This window comes from Eulemur rufifrons, chromosome 17, assembly GCF_041146395.1.
Source record: "Eulemur rufifrons isolate Redbay chromosome 17, OSU_ERuf_1, whole genome shotgun sequence".
NCBI lineage: Eukaryota > Metazoa > Chordata > Mammalia > Primates > Lemuridae > Eulemur > Eulemur rufifrons.
In genome coordinates, this window is record NC_090999.1 from 65,695,452 (window position 1) to 65,718,420 (window position 22,969).

A 22,969-nucleotide genomic window follows, 5' to 3' on the forward strand; every position below is an offset into this window, starting at 1 on the left:
ATTTTGAAAGATTCCTATTTGAGAAATAATTCACATACGGATGTAACTTTGGTACTCATAAATTTATGTGAAGTAATGGGCAAGATAATTTAAAAATTAAATAATTATCCATCTAAATGTAGTGTTTTCTCTTCATACAATAATAATATATTTGAAGTCACATGTAATAATTCTTTGGCTTCTTTACTCCAGTTTTGAATATTACTCAACCTCTTGAGAGGTTTAAAGAAACCTAAGTGAGAAAAGAATCTATGGAACAATTTAGACCAGAACCGATAACACTGATACACCTTGATGAGGTGGTGGTGACATGGGCCAGAAAGACCTGATGGAGTCTTTGCTTGGATACATATTTACTGTAGGTTTGACTGTGTTACTTTATATTTCTAAGTCCTTGTTTTGCTCACCTATAAAATAGAGATACTAATTTCTACCTTGTGGAGTGGTTGTGAGGATTGAAACAATGCATAAAAAAGACCCAGCAGAGGCCTGACCTGTAGACTCTACTCCCCCTGCGATGGCAGCCAGCAGTGGGGGACCATTGTACTTTTTCCTGCTGAACCCAGATTCCACAGCCAGTCCTTCTTTTAAAATGTTCAGGCTGTCACCAACAACTGGCTGGAGTTGACATAGGATATAAAATGGGATACTATCCCTGTAATAGGTGGTCATCAAATATATATTTTTCCTACCACTCCCAATTTGTTGTTTGGATTTGTAAAAGAAAAAAAAATTACTATGGTAGTTTTGAAGTTAGTCTTTTTAAAAAAAACTTTTTTCTTTTTTTTTGTTGAGGTAGTTAGGTCATGATTTTTTTTTTTAACTTTTTTTCAAAGTTAGTCTTGGTACATATTTAGACATAATATAGAAAGGTATGGGTTTCCTTTTAAGGTGTGAGTCTCTGCACTGGTGAAGAGTTTGTTACAAAATTACATTCCTTCCCTGTTTACTTACATAGTACATATTCTAAGTCTCTTGAGCTAGACAAGTATCTTTTTTCTTTTTTCGGAAATAGTTCTAAAAATTTCACTTTTGAAACCTGGAAAATAGTATGAAGATAGGACAAATGTAGTATTTTATTTTAATATACAATAAAACAAAGATCTTTGATAATCTATATAAAGTGACTAGAAAACTTGGGCTTTTAAAATTTTGTTTCACTCCTCTAGTCCTTTTCCTTAGAAAACGTTTCTTAAAACTGTAACATCAAATGAATACTACCAAGAAAAGATAGTTTGGCCTTGACATATTTAAGGAACATGTTTATCTTTTAACTAGAAAATTGATGTCTTTTTTCCCCTAAGTAAGTCTACCTGTATCCAGTTGCCGGTTAGTAAGTAAACACTACATTATGTTCATTCAGCATATTTTTATATAGAGTGTTTAAAAGTGTAACTATACTGAGACATTGTATTATAGTTTCACAACAGAATAATTTATAACACCAGTTTTAAAAGGTGAAAAACAGAAGTTGATATTTTCTTAACTGGAAGTACAATGGTTTTCCAAACTAAATTCCAAGCTTAAAGTAGGCTCAAAAATGTTTTAAAGTACAGTTGTCCCTTAGTATACATGGGGAATTGGTTCCAGCACCTCCTGTAGCTACCAAAATCCTTGATGCTCAAGTCCCCGATATAAAATGGCATAGTATTTGCATATAACCTATGCATACCCTCCTGTATACTTTAAATCATTTCTAGATTATTTATAATAGCTAATACAATGAAAGTGCCATGTAAGTAGTTGTTATACTGTATTGTTTAGGGAATAATGACAAGAAAAAAAAAAGCCTGTACATGTTCAATACAGTTGCAGTTTTTTTTCTCCCCAAGGATTTTTAATCCTTGGTTGGTTGAGTCCCTGGATGTGAAACCCATGGATATGGAGAGCTGAGTGTACTGAGTGTTTTATAGCTAGTTTTGCAATTCCCTTGTAACCACATTATCAATGGAAAATTTCTCTTAAAGTTCCACCCCCATCTACTATCCACTTGGTATTTTGGGTCAATCTTAAATTCCTCTGCTTAACCCAAATGATAGGTCATCCAGCTTGTTTGTCATGCTTCTAATTTTTCTTCTTTTCTTTCTTTTTTTAAAAATAGTGCCCAAATATCTTTAAAATTTTAAAACCTTAAAATTATAAGTTAAATGGCATTACCTGTTAGAATTGTTTGTGAATTGCTGTACACAAGTATATCCTGCATGATTTAATTATGGGAACGGATCCTCCCTGGTATGTGGACCCTGTCACAGTGAGGTTGGGAGGGGAGGATGCCTGATGGTAGGTGTGTTGACCATCTGGGAGGGATCCCTAAAGCTGCTTCTCTGCTCTTGGGGGACATACGGCTGTGAAAATCACAGTGCCATGTAGTGGGCTCAGAGGTGGCAATGTCAGGTGTAGCTCCTGAGAGATTATTGGCTTTGGAGAAAGCGGCTAAGCTTAGATGTAACTCTTTCCTTCTTTCCTGGGTCAGGAGATGTTTTGCTTGAATTTGAAGGGGATGAAGAACCCAATCATTGTAAATATTTTAGGGAAGAACATATACCCCTGATAAGTATGGGATTTTAGGGATATGTAGGTAAACTCTTGGGCAGAGCAGAGTGGTTTGGCTCGTAGAGTTACTTTCTTGGAGGGGGCTGCTTTGGCACTCACACTGGCTGTGGTGTCTTCCACTAAACTAAAAACTGCTCCAAAGCAGGGGTAGCTTTGTCTTCCTCATCTTTATATCTTCCATTCCAAATGCAAAGATTAGCACATGGATGATGCCTGATAATGATCTGTTGAACAGATCTGGGCTGGCAGTGGGATTCGTGGCTTCCTAAGGTGGTAAGAGTGGTAAGAATTGCTTCACCCCATGAGTCACAGGCCACCTTTACCCCCATCTGGCACTGCCTTTAGTGGTGGAGCAATAGCTGGAGAGCTTAGCAAGCTTTTCCTAGAATCTGTTCGGTTTAATGAGCTTCAATGAGAAGCATGGGCTGAAGGGACCTTTAAAATGCAGAGTGGTGCTGGCTCTCCCAGAAGCAGGCATTGTTCATGTGGGAAAGAGGTTTCCTGGGGAGGAACTGTGCTGGGAGACAGAGGGGGCTAAGGTCATCCCCTTCCAGATTTTCATAAGGTCAGAAATGCTCTCCTTGGCTCCACAAGAGGTTCACTTGCCACTCCTCCTGTGACGTGTGGACTGCTTATGGTTTTTATTTTTTACACTTTCCTGTTTCTGATATGGGGAAGCCTGGCCGAGACTATAATGTGAGTTTGTTCAAGAGGGTAATGGTTTTCTTGGGAGGTACATAGGTGTAGGTGGTGTTCTTTCAAGCCAATTGGAAAAGATAGATGCTTCATTATAAAAACATGAAACAAAATATTTCATTTCCATGTTTCTAGCTTCAGGAAATATACACTAAGTAACAAATAGTTGCCTGACTTGCAAATTGTTAGTTTCAAAGTCAACTTTTGAACTCTATTGTTCAGTTTAAAAACTAAGAAGTCTCTGGATTAATGGTGGTTATCACCCCGAAATTTGGTTTATGCATATCAGCCTAGCTGTGCCTAATGCAATACCTGATTAGAAGGAAAATTGCTCGAATAATAACTCTGCAAGTTTATCTTACTTGTCTTTGTTTCCCTTTTGACCCTCTCAGGTACGACGGTGCCAGCCCACAGGGCCATCCTGGTGGCCCGTTGCGAAGTGATGGCAGCCATGTTCAATGGGAATTACATGGAAGCAAAAAGTGTCCTGATTCCAGTTTATGGTGTTTCCAAAGAGACTTTCCTGTCATTTTTAGAATACCTATACACAGACTCTTGTTGCCCAGGTGAGCGGTATAAATGCTATATCATAACTCACAGTTCTTTCTTTTCTTGTCACCCATTTTGATAAGTTGCTTTCTGTGAAATCTGTTTCCATTTAAGATTGGTTGGAGTTGAAATCATGGAATGTGCTAAGTGGTTGGAGGTGATGTTGGGACAACAATGGATTTTCAGTCAGTTCAAGTAGAAAAGCAGTAATGGAGTGTCTCTATGGGCTGTCGGACTCTGGCATGAGTCCACATGTCCCAGTCAGCACCAACAGCATAGGGTCACTGTAGGAACCCTAGAAATGGAGGTGTTTTGTGGTCCAGTGTCTACTTTAATTCTGGAGATTGGATCACAGACTCCTTGGAGCACTGTATCTTCCACAAGAAGAAGAGGATTCGGCAACTGCTTCTATGACTCTGACTTCTCTGATTGAGGCACTTTTAAGGACTTTCAATATTCTGAGAGCTTTTGGTCTTTTTTCTCATCCAGAGAATGTGGGATTTTTAAAGGCCTCCTTTTAACTTCTCCTAAAGTCAAACTCTCCTAAAGCTGACTTTTCTGAAAACTTTTCCTAAGATGTTTAGAATGTCCAGTGGACGGTAGGATTTATTTCCAAATTCACTGACCAAGGACTGTCTTTGCCCAGGAACCAACCATCTATGGCAGCTCCTAGTTGGAGTGGATCTTGCAGGTTTCCCCCAGCTGGAGGCACCTTGGAGAAATAGCAAAGTCCTTTTAACAGGCCTGGAGCTTTGGGCTGTGCTAGTGTGGAAGCCCTCTTTGATTAGTCTTCACCCGTTGGCCACCAGATGGCTCCCACCACAAACACAACTAGGGAAGCCCCAGGTAGCTTAGTCCAGGAGCCTGAGACCTTGATGAGAGAACCTAGCCAAGCACCCTGGCAAATATAAAAAGCAAACACACATTTCAGACCATACCTCTCTTCAGAGTCACTGCTTTAATTTTAGACTGGGAAGATTTCTTGTGTTTGTTATTGAAATAAGTTTTAAACAAGTCATAAGCCCTCTATTGAAAGAGTTTAGAAGTTCCAAAAAAGAAAGTTCCTTTTTTAAATTGAACTAATTCTGGTCTTGCAGCAAGCTGTAGAGTATTTTGGAGCCAGTTAACAGTTGTTTCTGTCAGTGTTAAAGACTGGCTTGTCATCTTTGCCTGATAAAAATGAAAGCACTGGTTCTTACTGGAAATGAGGGTTATTGTGTATTATTTCATTATTGGCAAATTTGCATATTATATCAAAAATTTGACCAGATTTGAAATAATCAGAAAATTTGGCTTTTTAATCCTCTCACTAGTATAATTGAAGCTGCTAGTTTTAAGTTTTATCTTGCTAATTAGAAAAATTTGCTCAGGAAAGCAGTAATAACTATATGAGACAAAGTACTTTGAAAAGTGGTAAAATTGTGGGGGAAAATGAGTCAAAATCAATAATCAAAAAGTTAAGCCAGATACTGGCATATATGCATTGGGAAGATCGCAGAAAGAAAGGTAATCTATTCATGATGTTAAATATTTACCATACACAGTGTTCTTGGTTCCACAGCCACAGAAGATTGTAAGAAATTTAAGGAGAGTTAAGAAAGAGAATTACATGAAAAATCAGACTTGTAGGGAAGTATTTTTTAGAAAACCAAACTGGGTGGTTGCCAGGGGCTGGGGGAAAGGGGGCAATGGGGAGTTATTATTTGATGGGTACTGAGTTTCAGTTTGGGAAAATGAAAAAAGTTCTAGAAAGAGATGGTGGTGATGGTTGCATAGCAATATGAATGTACTTCGTGCCACTGAGCTGTATACTTAAAAATGGTTAAAATGGCAAATTTTATTATCTTTATTTTACCACAATAAAAACAACCTGGAGACTAAAGCCAAGAAAGAAAAATTGCAAGGATTTAGTTTAGCTAATGAAAGATTTACCTGACAGTCCTGGAATTGATAGTTAAGGGCAATTATGACATCACCTTCTCTGGAGAATTAAAAAAATAAAAAGACTAGATCCACTTCTGAGTATGGAGCCTTAAAAGGATGCTTTTAAAAATGTGGCAGAATCTAATGTAGCATGTGGACTCCCTGAGGCTTTTCCTAGGCATTCTCTTCTACACCGGAGGTTACAGTCGGCGTGTGTTTTTGGTTTTTGTCGTGTGGGTGTGTTTTTTTTTAGGTCATTTAAAGAAATGGTTTTATTGTCCATTTTCTCTTATTTCCCTTCTCTCATCAGCTGGCATTTTCCAGGCCATGTGTCTCCTGATCTGTGCTGAGATGTACCAAGTGTCCAGGCTGCAGCACATCTGTGAGCTGTTCATCATCACCCAGCTACAGAGCATGCCGAGCAGGGAGCTGGCGTCCATGAACCTTGATATAGTTGACCTGCTCAAGAAGGCCAAGGTAATTGGCCCTCTGTGTCTGGTTGTCTGATTTTTTTTTTATAAAATATTATTAAAATGATACTATTTTAAAATTTCTGTTGATTTTAAGATATATTACTCATCTTAGTTTGGAAGTTTGGCTAAATGAAGCTACAGTACCTTCACAACAGTTTCTGTGGCTCGGTAATTTTGAAGCATTAGGGTTTTTGTGCAGTCCCTTCAGAAGGAGGTAAAGTTAATGGAGATGGAGTTTTTTTCAACTTACGAGTGGCTCCTAGCAGAGTCATTTGAGAGTGGTGCTATCCTGTGTCCCATAAGCATTATAGAAAATAGAATATCCATTGGATTTCCCCAAAAGATCACATCTTAGGGTTCCTAAAAGGAAAATTACAAGATTGGTCCATATATACTGATAGAAATGGTTAAGCTAAACTCATTTATTTCTTCATTTTTTTTCATTCATTTCATGAACATGTTTTGAAGTTCCAGTTGTATGTAGGAGACACTGGTGAACTTCATTAACCCTTGCCAATGCCTTTTGTTGGTATGTCTCACTGTGTTAGGAATCTAGTTAGAAAAAACGTTCTAGGGTAAGAATCACTGCAGTATATACCACACTTCTTCAGACCCTCTTCTAAGTTCAAGGCCTTTTTGTTTTTAAGAATTGTACTGCTGCTCATTCTAGGGAACAGGAGGGGTTCCACAATTAAATTAACTGTGAGAAACTGTAGTTACAGAGACCTGAGATTATGAGTCTGGGCTAGGTCTGTAAATAAAATAGGACTGCTGTGTTGAAATCGACTTCCCAAACCCCCAGAGGTAGTCCCAGTCAGAAATCTAACATCTCCTCATTGCCACTCTCTTTTATTCCTAGAAGCAGAAGGCTTGTTCAGGTGGGGCATTTGTTCTGCCATTCTGTCTGTTGCCTGAGACAATGGCGGCCGTGGCACACAGTTGATGTGTACAGAACTTGCAGTCAGCTGAGCCCCCCAGGCCTTTATCACAGGAATATATTTGATCCATCACTACAAACTGTCAGGACTTCTTAAAATATTGTGTGGCATACAACATACTGTCTATCCCTGTCATCTTTGACACCCCAGGTTAAAAAGGCATGACAACTTTGTCTGCATCCACGTTGCTACAGTGGAGCCACATGACGTAGCAAAGGCCAGAGCTCTGTGGCAGCTAAAAGCTTGTCTCCAGGCTGAGATGAATCCGTTAATCAACACTCACATTCCTGGGCATAGAAGGGAATATATTTAAAGCATTCTAGGTCTTCTCTTACTAGCTCCTTAACTATTTTGGACTTGAGTTCTCTCATAATCAAGTCTTACGATCATACGTGTTTAATATTAGGGATAAAAACAAATTTAAAAATGAAGTAACCCTGATCTGTCTTTGTAATATATTTATATTAAGCTTAGGATAAATAAATAGCTCCCCTCTAAATTTAGTTTAAAAATTGTTTTTCATTCTTTTTGGCATTTTTGATGTATCATTTTCATACTATTCTAACAAGTCTGTCATACTTTAAAAAAATGGACACAAGCTTCTTTTGCCCTATCTTTTAGTATCGTTTTAAATAGTTTATGAATTAGAGAACTTCTGTGTGGTCACATTGGTTTCTTTAGGTGCCTTCCCACACCGCGCACACACTTGGTTCCTCTTCAGCGTTATTTATGATTGCATTGTCACAAATTCTTCTTGACTTGTTTTCCCTGATCCTCTGGTTTCTGACTTTGTGATTATCCTTATTTTTCCTCCTGAATTAAGTAAAAATCTAAGATACCAGTTCATTTTGAATTTTAATTTTTGTTTCTGAAGACTTTTTTATTTGCTCAGATTAAGCCTAAATTTACCAATTTTCCTTTATTCTATTCTCAGTGGTCCCTAACTTGGCAATTATGAATCTCAGATAATACATAATGTTCTTCACAAGTTCTCTTTGAAGTTCCTACTTTGAGGTTTTACTTCACTCGCCAGTTCATCCTCTCCGTCAGAATTTGGTTAACTTTTCCCTCGCCATTTCTCTGACGTTTAGGAGGTGAAATTGTCTTTTAGCAGAATTAGACTCCCAGTAGCTCTCTGAATAATGAAAATTTCTAATCACTGTCTTGTCATCCCTGCCAGTTTTGTGCTGTGTATCAGGGAAGCAGCATGCATGCATACCTTCTTACAGAGATGAGTAGTTTTGGTATCTTCTCACCTCTGCATCCACTTTCCCCTGACTTCTCTCACTTCTCTACCAGGGTTCCTGTATTTCCATTAAAGTGAAATCTTAAAATACAGAAGCTTGTTTCCCTTAATCAGATCAATTTCTTCAGACTGAGGTAGACATTCCTTATCTCTACTCGTGTTGAAACCCTATCTGTTCAAGCTTTGGTGATTCCTATGAAGTCGCATTTATTCTCATATTAAAAATTTAAATTGGACAGACATGGTGGCTCACACCTCTAGTCCCAGCACTTTGGGAGGCCAAGGTGGAGGATTGCTTGAGGCCAGGAGTTTGAAGTTATAGTGAGCTGTGATTGAGCCACTGCGCTGTAGCCTGAGTGACAAAGCAAGACCCTATCTCTAAAAGAAAAAACAAAAACCATTAAATTCATTTTGTTACTTATAAGCTATATGTTAATATTTGGCTACCTGAGGCTACAACTTTATTTCTGAGAGTTGCTGGGTCTTTTCTCCACATTCTTCATCTATAGTAGCATTTGGTTTATGGTTTTTTAAGTGCCTTTCTTTTTTAGTCTGTTGCTTATTTTAGTTTAAACCTATTTTCTTAGGTCAGAACATACGCTTTCATATAAACCTAGTCTTTATAGTGAGATGTATTCCATCTCTTGCCAAGAGCTCACAATTATGATATCTTAACTCTTGGTCAAAAATAAAATTCTGCATTTTAAGAATGTTTTTGTAGACAGCTATTCATTTCTAAGATATCCCTTCTCTTCCAAAGTCTCAGCTCTTAGGCAATGTCCTGACCTTCTAGTGGGATGTTATCAGCTCTGGGTTAATCATCTATTAATAGTGGTGGCTTCTTAAAATAGCTGTTTAGCTAAAGATAGCTTAAAATAGCTGAAGGTTTTTGAGATCACTCACATTAATCTGCTAGAAGACTGTTAAAATGTGACGTGGGATTAGATGAACTATAAAGTCCCTTCTAATTCAAAACTTCCAATTTTACATAATGAAAATGAGAGGGACTTGTGAATTTATGTGTTAAAATACTCTCACACTATATAGCTTTTTTAAAGAACAAATCCTTGGGTTATTTCCTTAAGATCTGAGATTACAGGTCTCTTTTCAATTTAGCATTACTCATTGCTTATTTAATATTTTTGAGTGTCCACCTTAGCCAAAAGGTGGAAGCAACCTAAGTGTCCATCAGCAGATGAATGGATAAACAAAATGCGGCATATGCATACAGGAGAATATTATTCAGCCCTAAAGAGGAATGAAATTTTGATGTGTGCTACAACGTGGATGAACTTGGAAGACATTATGCTAAGTAAAATAAGCCAGACATAAACGGACAAATATTATACAATTTCAGTTACTGAAGTACCTAGGATAGTCAAATTTATAGAGACAGAAAGTAGAATAGTGGTTACCAGGGCCTTGGGGTGGGAAGAAAGCAGGAGTTATTGTTTAATGGGTACAGGGTTTCAGTCTGGGGTGATAGAAAAGATGTGGAAATGGATAGTGATGTGGGCTGCACAATCATGTGAATATCCTTAATGCCACTGAACTGTACATTTAAAGATGGTTAAAATGGTAAATTTTATTATGCATATTGTACCACCATAGTAATAATTTTAAAAGAGCTATACTTACGTACCAAAGTTGCCTGGCAGCAAGTTACTGTCTTCTGAACTGGCAGTTGGATGGGTCAGTGACTGTCACTGCTTGGCACCAAGGTGATGCCAGTGGCCAGGTGACTTTGAGTCTCCCCTCCCCTAGCCGCTGTTGGAATTCAGAATGAGGAGGTTTGAGCTGGAAATCCTGCTCAGTGTAACAGTACCTACCACCTGTTAAAAGCAACTATTTGGACATAATTTTCTCTTAGAAATATTTACACATCGAAACCCACACCCTTAGGCCAATGATGTTTCCTCCTCAAAATAATTTCTGGTTTGCTCCTCAGGCGAACTTGTTTAGATACTGCTCACCATAATCTGCTACACAGATACAAGTGTGGTCAGTGGAGTCCATGACTTAGATTAAAGGCTTCAAGTAAATCTTCAAGAATCTCAAACAGTCTGTTGACCACAGAGGCAGCCCTGCATCTGCGTAAAGATGTTTGGCCACTCCGGCAGCGTTCGCTTGTTATTCCCTGTGGATTTGGTTTCTTCACTGAATGGTGTATTTTTGGTACTTGTTAATAATGCTTCCTCTTCCTTTCTGCTATCACAGCAGACTGAAGGCTGCATCGTAAATAGACACATTCGACATGGGTGTGGGCTCTCCGTGATTTCTCCCAGACCATCCTCTTGATGTACTCATCATACTGATGGTCATTATGTGCAGTATTGTTTCATTTATCATTTTTCTTGCAGTTTCACCACTCTGATTGCCTTTCAACCTGGCTACTTCATTTCATTGCCACTAACTACCTCATCTTCAGTCAAAAGCCTGAATTTCAGGATCTTTCAGGTAGATCGTCAATTTCTGTTTTGAAAAGAGGACTTTGTTATTTGCTTTTAGGTCTGAGACATAATTTGTAGAAATACTAGTTTTACCAAAATAAGAATAGTCAATGTAATATGTTTCTTTTAAATTATCCAATGTGGTAATTGAGGACACTTAATTATAGTCACCTGTGTTACATAAGCAGCTTGACTTATGTTACACAAGAAGTTTTCTAATGACTATTTTATAGCTCCCATCCATTTTTAAATGCATTTTTTTCCTGAAATAGATAAGGTGGTGAAGTGTGTCCTTAGGTGGCATTTGGTTGTGATAAACAAGAGCTTACTTTTAGCTACCTAAGTCAGAAGCAAAATTTGAACAGTGTGGATTTAAAATTTTTTTATAAAGGAATTTAACTGTTGTTAACTATATAATGTATAATTTTATTGTTCTGGATATCTATATTTATTAAGTATATCTATATAGGCATCTGTCATGTTACTTTTGAATAACAATTATTTATCAAAGAGTGTTATGTAACTTACTGAACAGAGAGTGTATGTGATGTGATTTGCAAGGTAAATTACAAAGATTAAAACCAATCAAAGGGGAAGCTTCTTAGTACTGCCTAAGAGGGGGAAAAATGAAAATATAGTAGTTGTCAGAGTAGGCAGTCAGTTTAGGTACAATGGTTCACTCATGTTATTACCGAGCACAGACTCAAAGAAAAATAGAAAAGGAAATGAAAGATTACCCAGTCAAGTAGTCAAACTCTGGACAAAGAAATCTCCCTAGAGATGCCTGAAGGTCTTCTAGGGTAGGGGGCAGAAAGTAGGGAGAGAGTGAAGAGAGGGAGAGGGAGGGAATCAGGGTGAGGGAAGAGAAGCTAAAATGTACAGCTCTCAGTCTCTTCCCTCCTGCCTTCTATCAGAGTAGTTCTGCTGTGCTGTCTTTTGTATCTTGAGAGTTCTACATAAAATTTTACTTTGTAAAAAAGATTCTGCTGATAAAAGATGTCAAAATCTCTTGGTTTCATTCATCTACTCATGCAGTTAAGGAAAGCAAGGAACACGCGGTTTTTGGCAGATGTATTCAGCAGGTCAACAAACTTCATCCTCCTTACATAGAACTCAACTATTAATATAGTAGAGACACATGATCACATCTAAACAAAACAAGTGTTTCTTAACCATCTACTTTGTGCAGGAAAAACCAAAGTCTGTTCCTAAAGATAAGGCATACTTCTACTTGCTGTCAATGAGAAGTGACATTCTTATATAGTTATTCTTTAAGAAGCCAATTAAAAATAAAGTACACTGCATTTTGGCCTTAGAATCACCTTCATTATGCCTCCGGTCACCTTTATTTATAAAAGAGTAAGATTCTTTTCCACTTCCAATCTTGTGTAGATGTATGGTATATGTGGAGTACTGTTACAGCCTAGGGAGAAATGTGCTGTATAAATCCTTTCAGTTATTAATTTTGATTATGTTTTATTACTTATCCAATTGCCTATCAAGTATGTTATGGCCACCTGGCATGGTGGAAACAGGGCCCCAGGGTGTCATGTGAGGTGGCAAGCTGAGGGGCTGAGGCTGTGTCCCTGATTGTCTTCTGTTCCTTTGATGGGAACTAAAAGGGAATCCTGAGAGCTGTCACTCTACAGCGCCTGTCTTTGGCCAGGAGCCTGCTGTGATGTGTCATCCTCTTGAGCAGACCAAAAAAAAAAAAAGCCTCTTTTGGATAAGGGGGAATTTAATTGTCTAAATCAGCAGTTACATTGGTTAAATGTAGCCTGCCAAGGGATTTTATTTGGACCACACATATTAAAAAAATATATATATAGAGAGAGAGAGAGAGTGAGTTGGAATTTTAAAACTCCAAATTTATGGCTTCTTTTGAAAAGCTGGAAGATCTGGCTGCTCTGGGCCCATCTTCTCAGATGACAACAACCTGGAGCTGGGTACTGTCTCCCCACTGAAGGAGCAAGTCCTCCTCAGAGGGTCACAGTCACCTCTCTTCTCCATTTCCTCATACCTGGCTCACTTCACCTGGTCACTTGAAGTTGGGAAAGGTTCTTGTCACAGTTACTTTACAGCCTCCTTGTGGCATTGCTGATTTTCAGTTTCAGACGTTACCAAATTATTACTGGAATTCTGAGAATTGTTTTCTCTTGACTGAGAATTTTTCATTCCTGGAGGTATTTAGAAATTAGAAAACGAGACTGAAGATCTCGTGCCAGTAACAGGCACAGATACATCAGAATCCAGTTAAATAGCTCATCAAGTGTTAGATTTTTATATACTGTTCTCTTGAAAACAAACAGCAATGCACAGGAATGTGTTACTCATGGCATTTATGGATTCATTAGTCTCACAGTTCAGTTTAGCTCAGTATTATATTATATATTAAATATTACGAGTTTTTCTTCATTTGTTTCTGTCTTTGCTGGCTGCCAGAGCTCATCTGTAATGACTATTCTCTGGTTTTTTATCTTAACTGAGGGAGTAGTCTCATGTCACCTTTGAAACCTAGAACTAATCTCCCTGAGCAGCTAGTTTGTTTCTTTGTATCCAGGTCCTGCAGCCTGGATCAAGACCTTGTTAATCCAAAAGTAAAATAGATGAGGTTAAACAGCAGATGGAGAGGTGGAAACTGACTCAGCAGAGGGAAACCTAAGTGCCTACAGAAGCCGATACTGACGAAAAACAAGCTGATTCACCCAGCAAAATCCCAAAGAGCCTTAGAAATCCCTGGCACCTGGTGTTTCAGAAACCAGAATGGGGCGTGGGGCTGAAAGCGGTAGAATCAGTTGAATGTTAATTAAGAAGCTTCTGCCACACCCCACTCCACCCAGGCAGGCAGCTGCTTCTGCATCTTCATAGGAGATGGGAGGTTTATTTCTGGAGAAATTAAACGAAAAACGTTACAGAACCGTGAACTGTAGGTAAACTGAGATCAGGGTGAGGAGCTGGACTGACACCTGGGGGCGTGTGAAAGCACACAGGCTGCTCAGGGGAGCGGCAGCCTCCCTTCCGGATCCAGGTTCTGCAATGCTGGCAGTTAGGGACTTGCCACCTTGCCTCCCGTACGCTGGGCATGAGTGGAGCACGCTTCTCTGTCCTCAGAGAAAAAATGTACAGGTGCCATCGTTGGGGATCTCTCAGTGACTCCAGCATTTCGTGCTCAGTCACACTGTGGTGTCTCCCACCAGTCAGCAAGCCTTGCATGCCCCAAAGGTTTCCAGAGAGCTTTCCAGCATCTCTCTCTTAAATGAGAGAGAGATCACTGAGGATCAACAGATATTTGAAGCAGTCTCTGATGTGAAAGATAGGTAACAAAAGTGAAACAAAATAAATAAAAATAGACGAGAAGGAACTTAGAGGAATAGAGAGACACAGGAATAGAAGAAAACCTACAAAAAAAAAAAAAACCCTGAAATTAATATCCTCAAAGAGTAAGAGATTTTAATAATGTTCTACAAAGGACTAGAACATTGTTAAAAAGAAATAATATTCACAGAGACCAAAGTAGAACGACGCTTGCCAGGGCCTGGGGAAGTAGGGAGCTGTGATGGGTGGAGTCTTGCAAGTTGTAAAGAGTTCCGGAGATTAGTTCTGTAACAGTGCGAATGTGCTTAACACTATTGAACTGTACATTTAACATCGGTTACGATGGTAAATTTTATGTTATGTGTATTTTACTACAATTAAAAACAATAAAAGGAGAAAAAGTTCTTGGAAATTAAAAATATGATAGTTAAAAAAACTAAATAAGATTTAAAAGGTAAAGGTAAGAAAATCTTCTAGAAAGTAGGACAAAAAGATAAAAACATAGGAGAGATTTTTAAAAATAATTGAGCTGGGCATGGTGGCTCATGTCTGTAATCATAGATAGCACTTTGGGAGGCTGAGGTGGGAGAATTGTTTGAGGCCAGGAATTCGAGACCAGCCTGAACAACACAGCAAGAACCCATCTCTACGAAAAAAAAAAAAAATTAGCTAGGCATGGTGGGGTGCATCTATAGTCCTAGCTACTCCGGAGGCTGAGGCAGAGAGAATAGCTTGAGCCCCAGGAGTTTGAAATTGGTTGCCATGAGTGATGCTGACTCCACTGTACTCTAGTGAGGGAGACAGAGCGAGACCCTGTCTCAATCAATCAATCAATAAATAAAAATAATTGGAGCCTCAATCTAGGAGGTGCAGGATCTGACTAATAGAAGTTCATACAGAAAAAGAAAGAACAATAGGGAAGAAATTATCGAAGAAATAATACAAAAGTTATCCCAGTGCTAAAGGACCCGAGTCATCAGATTGGAAGGATTTGCTAAGTGCTCTGTGTAGTGAATGTACAGTGTACATCAGTGGTACATGTAAGAACACTGAGTATAAACAGAAAAATCTAAAAGTTTCCAGGATTTAAAAAAAAACACAGATCACCTACCAAGAACTATGAATCTGAATGACAGTGGAGTTCTTAACAACTTTGGGAACTATTATGGAAAGCAGTGGGTTACTGTCTTTAACATCCAGCGGAGAGTTTTCATCTTAGAATTATATACCAAACCAAATTATCAATCATGTGTGAGGACAGACTAAAGACATTTCATCACACACAGGGCAGGAGTTTGAGACCAGCCTGGGCAACATGGCAAGAACCCATCTCTACCAAAAAAAAAAAAAAAGTCTCAAAAATATTATACTTCTTAGATGCCCCTTTTTCAGGAAGCTAATAAAGGTTGTACTTTGCCAAAACTAGAGAATAAACAAAATGAAGGACCTAGAGTTCAGGAATGGAGAGATCCAGTACTAAGGCAGGAAGCAGGTCTGGCGAGCGCTGATGAGGGTGCAGGCCCCTGGGCGGCAGCCTCAGCAACAGCAGGAATGGATAGATTGTCTGATGACTGGCTGGCTGGATGGGAAATAGAATTGAGAGGACTTTAACGAGTTTGGAAAATTGAGTTAGCTACAAAGAAAACGAACTAAGTGGAGAAAATGAGTCACTTATCTCCAGGAAAAACAAAAGTTTTATTGAAAAAGAAAAGGAAAATAAATACTACTTGATGAAGCAGTGGACAAGATGTATATAATTGTGTATCATATAATAACTTGAATCCTGATGATTGATTTAACCAAGATGTTAAATGTTATTAAGTGATTTTGGAAGGCTTGAGGGAAGGGTAGGGGGTATATGGCAGAGCTTGGATCTCATCTATTAAATGGGAAATCAGTAATTAATATCTTAACTGGATCCAAAATAAAATATATTCAAGTAACATTGTTTTTCTTAAAATTTTAGTGGAAGAACGCAGTTTTGTTGAAAAGCACAGATGGCCGTCGAATATGTACTTGAAGCAGCTTGCAGAATACAGGAAGTATATTCACTCCCGGAAATGTCGTTGCTTAGTAATGTAACCTGGAGCTTTTATATACATGACATTTTTTTATTATGATGAAGAATGGGATACCTCTGGGTTCCAGTAAAATTGTTATGACCAAAACCAATATGGGCTCTGAAAAAACAAAAAACAAAAAATTACCATACAGCTTAATATGTTCATTAGTTCTCTTTGAAAAAACTACTATTGTGGTCTTAAAAGGGAACAAAATATATCATAGACTAAAACTAAGGCTTCACCCTAGAATATAAAGCTGTTGTACAGCTACATTTTCCCTTTAAGATATTCCGTTACTTTAGTGATATCAAGACCCTTCCCAGTTAAGATGCTTAAATTTTAAAAAAATCATGTAGGATTAATACAGAAATTTCATCACGTCTGATTAATTGCTCTGTTAAAATAAGGGACATTTAAAGTCCCTGTATAACTGTTTCTATAGTGAGTAATCAGTCCAACATGAGATTTTAGGAATAGAAACTTACCTGGGGTTTTGAAAGTGAACTGTCACTTGGTTCCCAATTGTGACAATGTTTGAATCATTATGAAAAAAGTCCTGTTTTTTATCTGGACAACCCAACTGAGCCACCTTGTCTCTTTCTGGGATTCTGATGAGGCAGGAAACCTAAACAGGGTGGACTTTCTCAGCATGTAACTTGGGTAGGCCCACAGGGCCCCACACTTAGAAAGGCCCTGCACTTGATTCAGGGCTCTGCTATCACTGTCTTGAAATTCTTAAGGATGTTTGAAGAAGGGTCCCTGTTTCTCTTTGCACTAGGCCTCCCAAATCGTGTATATTTCCTGGCAGGAAATATATTACATTTTCTTGCTCAAACAGCTTTCTCTCTGAAAGCAGAAAGAGGCACTGGTACCAAGGGAAGAGAAGGAGGCTCACCGTAGAATATAAAGGGTGGAGGGAAGAGCGTATATGGAGATCCCCACCTCTGGGGAGGTCTGAGCCACCCAGGGCCGCCACTGCCACCTGGGCTAGCGGCTAGCAAGGGAGGAAATGCTTTAAAACACTCACAATCTGGCTCTGTCACAGATGAACAAATACTTTCTTGATCGTTCTGTAAGAGCAGGAGAGTGGTAAGAGTGACTGGCCAGCCTGAATTTAATACACATTTATAAAGATACTCATAGGAAAAGATGTCCTCTAGAGAATTTGCTATGGAAGGCTTGAGACTTTTTGTTAAGAGTGTTTACTAACATTAGAATACCAGTGGCTTAAATTGTTTGAATTGTTTTCAAGGACCTCAAGATGGTTTGATGAGGAGTAGCATGAATCTTGTCCTCAAGATGACCCAGTAAGTTAAAAGAAAGGATTTAAATCAAAGACTTACTACATGTAGAGAGAATGGACCGGGATAGAGGACAGAATTGGAGTTTCTCTTGTATCACGTGTATACAGAAATCATTACAGCAGAAGCTCACAAGCCTAGAGATGGAAAAACAGATTACTGTTTATCGTTAGCGTCGTTTTCATCTCTAATTCAGTATTGGAATATATATATATTTTCCTTTTAATTTCCAGTGACTTTAGGATTCACATAGTTTTTAGTTTTCCAACTTTTCAAAGGTTTGATCAGTTTTATATCATAGTATTAGGATCCCAAACAGCCCTTGTATGTATACCAACACTGTCAGAGTGAAATAGTTAACATCCCTATAGATATATTCAAAGAAACCTGATTTTAATTGGACTGTGTCAATGAAGATTACTGGAATGCATTGTATGGGTTCTTTTTTTTTTTTTTGTATTTTAAGCACTTAATCAACTATTGGCAACCATTTGACAAGGATTAGCATTGTAAAGAATAGATACTATAGTAAATCTCTAGAAATTCATTTACATTTAAGTTTTAAGATGCAGTAATAGCCTTTTGTTCTTAAGCATATTCTCACCCCATATGAATTCAGCATTGAAATTTCTAAATCAGTAACTTGATCTAGAAAATTGAAAAATATAACTCGCAAAGCAAAATATTTTCTTGAAAATACTATTTAATGCTTAACTAGACTATAGATAGTTCTTTTAGGATGTTTGAAGGGAATGGGAATAGGAATGGGAAGCTTGTGTTCAGTTGGCGTAGAGCATGTAGTTTTTATTGTGAAAGTTCTTTACCATCTGTATGAGTAACTCAAACACCCAGATGTCATAGCTTTCCAGAGCTAGAACAGTAATCAAATTAGTGTTAAAATCCATTTGGATATAGACTGACTCTTGAATACCTTTAAATTAACTCAATTTAAAATAATAAGAAATTTTAAAATACTTATAAACTATCTTGGAGAAATGAGTGCTGGTTTTGAGGTTTGTTCTTTTTTTTTTAATTGAAAGATTATTTCTAGATGGGTGTATGCTTTGTGCTGATCTCTGCTTCAATATATTTACCAATCATTTTAATTAGAGAAGATACTGTATGGTAGAACTAAGCCCTTTTCTTTCTGGGCCAGGTTTTCACCCTATTTAACCTTTTGTACACTTCTGACGACTCCATGTTCATATCAAAGTGGACTAGGTTTGTCATATAGAACATTCAGTAACATAACTGAAATTAATCCTATCCAAGCCTGCATAGTGGTTTCATATCGGGTAGTAACAGAAGACTGAAGAATTGGATGAATTTGACTTCCAAGACAGCTAAACTTTTCAACTGTAATTTTGAAAACTACGCTACACTGATATAGTTAATTAGACAAAAATGTCTTCAAAGAGTACTTTATTTTATTTAAAGTATCTGTTTAATTCAACCTTTAATAATTTTGCAAAGAAGGTTATGTGTGTATTTTAATATAGCCTGACCTGAATTTATATGTTTTTAGCTTTAGTATTTAACATTTTGTAACAAATAAACCTTTTTTAAAACAAGTTTAATGATGCGTCCTGTAGTTATTTTACCCTGGATGTTGAAATGCTAAAATGACTTTGGGAATACTGCATTGCATTTCTCAAGCACAATTCTGTTTCACAGATAGTTTCCATTATGTGTAAAATATTTAGAATGTTGCTGATCTTTATAGATGATTCATGTGTGTGATGAGATAAAGAAATGTATATTACCTTTAACAGCTGGCACCAGAATTTCTCCTAGAGAGATAACTGCCTTTATTCAAAGAAGTGCTTTGGTGATTCTTTAACGTAGAAGTGAGTCCCCTGCAGGCTTGAGTGCTGGCTGGGGCCAAGACTTGGGAAGTGGAGAAGCTGCCCTGCATAGTAGAGGGATAGGAATTTGGAACTTGTGGGGCTGAGATAGGCAGGGTAGGGAGACCAGGCAGCCTTAACTTGAGCATAGGTTGTGCACTGTATCATGTGGCCCCTCCCCTGAACCTTCCCAAATTGTCAGCAAGTCTACTAAACTCACAAAGGGCTCCACAGTTCCTTGGAATTATGTTCCTAACACAAATTTAATCTGGGCACACACCTTCCTAGAAGACCCCTATTGCCTATAGAAGAACCTCCACAGTCTGCATTACCACCAAGGCCTTTCGTAACCCAGCCCTGTCTTTCCTGCCTGGGCTCTCCTCCTCCTGGCAGGAAAGATGCCCCCTCTTGACACACTGGATGTCCATTCAGACTGTGCACTTGCCTTCCTCATACTCTTCCTGTGGCTTGGGTTGGGTTGCCATTCCCTGTCTAATTTGCAAGCTCCCATATCTCCTAGAAAGCCTGACTTAAACATCATTTCTTGTTTGCTTTCTGTGACTCAGGAAGAATTAATTGTTTCTGCATGTGTCTCTCCACAGGTCTTTATTCATGCTTTTGTTATGGCATTAAGGTATTTCTCGGTATTTGCATATTGATCATCTTTACTTGACTATTGCTTGAGGCCAGAGACCATGTTTTGATTTATCTTCGTGATGCCCTTCCCAACCCTCCTTCAAGCTATAGAGCCTGGCAAAACATGTGTAAGAAATGGCAATGAAAAGGCCAGATTGCCCAAGCTGCAACAATAATCGCAAACCTGCAAATGAAGATGAAAAGCATGCTCACACTGGGAATGGTTTGCCCTACGTCAGAAGTAGCCAGAGTCAGCTGGCACGTGGGACCTGTGATCAGGGTGGCCTGAGGAGTCGATGAACATAAAGAATGGATAAGTGATGGGCCATTGAGGGGAGGCAGAACATAAACAAAATGACCCTGGCAGACCCTTTTGCCTGGGAGTCTCCACTGGAGATGAGGCAGGAAGACAGGATGAGGGGACAGAGGAGTTCTTGTTGGGCCTAAAGAAGGGGGTGGTGCCCCCGGTGCTACACACGGTGCTGGGTTGTGTGCAAAGCCTCCTTCAACTGCATGCACGTGATTTCCGTGTCCTGAGGCAGCCTAAACCTCAAAGTCTTAGTTGTCCTGTTCTGTTACAGTTAAATGTTCAACAACGAGCTGATGATCAGCATTAGTTTGAGAGTGTCTGATGTTCTCTCACATGTTCAGAGCAAAGAGCTCTGAACTCTTTCTTCCATTTAAGAAAATACAATGCAATCTAGTGAACACAATATATTACTTTTTCTTTTTAAATTAAGCAGAAAGGAATGGGATCTCAGCTCCTCTTCCTTTGCTGGGCACTTAGATTGGGAAGATCTTTAGAACTTTAACTCAAAACCAAACTAAAGAAAACCGATACATTGACTTTTCCTTAAAGGTCGACCTTAGTCCCTCTGTGACTTAGTGCCTGTCTTGTTTGGTTCAGACTCAGGCAAGACTCTGTTTCTCCCCCTGCTGAACCTGCATCACCACTAAGATGCTTTTGCTCTTAATACTTGTAACCTCTAGGACTCCAAATTTCCCAGTGGCCTAGTCTCTGACATGTCATGTTCAAGCAGAACAGTTCAACAGCCAGAAATAACTAAAAGGGGTCTCATTCTCTTTTTTTTTTTTTTTTTTTTTTAGGGTTAACATTGTGTGATAGGTAAGATGTGCCTGGCTCAAAGCTCAAAATAATGTAAAAAGTAAACTTTGGGAAGGAAATCCTTGCTCCCATTCCTTCCCTCCGTGTCCCACGTCCACCACAGGTAATCACGTTTATTTCTTGATCATTGTAACAGTGTTTATGTGGATACAAGCAAATGAATGTGCATATTCTCACCTTCCTCCCCATAGGAGAGAGAGTGATGGCCTCCCTGAAGACATCCACATTGTAATCCCTAGAACCTGTGAGGACGTTTCTTTTCATGGCAGAAGGGATTTTGCTGATGTCATTAAGGATCTCGAGACAGCAGGGTATCCCGAGTGGGTGCACCGTAACCACGAGGGCCCTACGGGAGGGAGGCCGCAGAGGAAGGGTTGGAGGAGGAGGAGGCAGTGTGATGGCGAGAAGTGAAGATGCTGCCGTTGAAGGCGGGAGGGGCCGAGCCACGGCCCGGAGACAGCCTGGCGAAGCTGGAAACGAAGGGGAGTGGATTCTCCCGTAGAACCTGCCCTGTCGAGACCTGGACTTTGCCCAGGAGGACTGATTTTGAACTTCTGACCTCCAGAACCTTAAGAGAATTAATCTGTTGTTTTAAGCCGCTACAGGTGTAATAATTTGTTTCGGAGCCCAGTCTGCTCAGTTTCGAGAACTGCTGGGTGGTGTCTCCATACCTTAAACACAGCATTCGTTAAACCAGGTGTTCCCAAACTGCAGCCGTCATCAGAATCACCTGCAGGGCTCCCTGAAACTCAGGGTGCTGGGCCTCAGTCAGTCTGGGGGGAACCTATGAAACAATCCCAGTCCTCTCTGGTCTGAAGCCCTGGCAGCACCCGGCCCCCAGCAGGGCCAGTCCACAGGGGCTTCTTCCCCTGCCCCCCACCTCCAGACTGACCCTTGACCTCTAACTCCAGCTTCTGCCCTGTCTGCTTGGTAGTCTCTCTAGTTCCACCACTCACCCCCATTTTTCTGGTTCTGCTTCACAAACGTTTGACCAAAAGACCAGACTTTGCCTGAGGCCTGGGCAGTAAAGCAGCCACGCAAAGACTCCCCAGTGATTTCCCTTTGTTAGGGGTGCACGGGAGGTGGGACTGGACTCGGATATGCTCAGATCACACACTGAGCCGCCTGCTGTCCTCCTCTCACATTTTTGTTGGCCTTCCCATCTCCCCTCCTGCTCAAGGGCTTCTCTGGGCTCACACCGAGTGCCGTGTCCTGACCCTTTTGCCCAATCGATGACATGGGGCCATGAATTCCCACTGAATGAATGTAAAGTGAAATTCTGAAAGGACTTAGAAACAGTCCCATGTGCATTTATTTTTTTTTTAACTTTTTTGTTTGTTGGAGACAGGATCTCATTCTACTACCCATTATAGTGGTGTGATCATAGCTCACTGCAGCCCTGAACTCCTGGCCTCAAGTGATCCTCCTGCCTCAGCCTCCCGAGTAGCTGGGGCTACAGACACATGCCACCACACCTGGCTAATTTTTCTATTTTTTTGTAGAGACAGGGTCTTGCTATGTTGCCCAGGCTCGTCTCAAACTCCTGGCCTCACGTGATCCTCCCACCCCTGCCTTCCTAAGTGCTAGGATCCTTGTGCATTTTTAAAGGTGTATAAACAGGAAATTTGAGTCCCTCGATATTTTTGTTTACAATGATAGAATTTGCTACTATCTCAGAATATACTTTTTTCCCCTGAGTTATCTACCTTTTTGTTATCTTCTGATTTTTTTAAAAAAATATTCAGCTGCCCTGTATGAATCAGAAGAAATATTGGAGTGCAATCATAAATAATTTTTTAAGCCAAAGGGCCTTGCAATTTCAAATTTGGTTAAACCAGTATTTTTAATCACAGATG

At 39.3% G+C, this 22,969-nt stretch overlaps 1 protein-coding gene across 1 annotated transcript in view; it reads left to right on the forward strand.

The window, feature by feature from the left end:
* The window catches only part of RHOBTB3 (Rho related BTB domain containing 3), a 56,497-nt gene extending 37,567 nt beyond the window's left edge, over positions 1 to 18,930 (forward strand). The window contains exons 9-12 of the mRNA XM_069492839.1: positions 3,642 to 3,815; positions 6,032 to 6,198; positions 10,739 to 10,835; positions 16,110 to 18,930. Of these exons, the coding sequence (XP_069348940.1) occupies positions 3,642 to 3,815; positions 6,032 to 6,198; positions 10,739 to 10,835; positions 16,110 to 16,225 (554 nt within the window). The 3' untranslated portion in view covers positions 16,226 to 18,930. The remainder of the gene's footprint in view (positions 1 to 3,641; positions 3,816 to 6,031; positions 6,199 to 10,738; positions 10,836 to 16,109) is intronic.
* Positions 18,931 to 22,969: the final 4,039 nt, after the last annotated feature.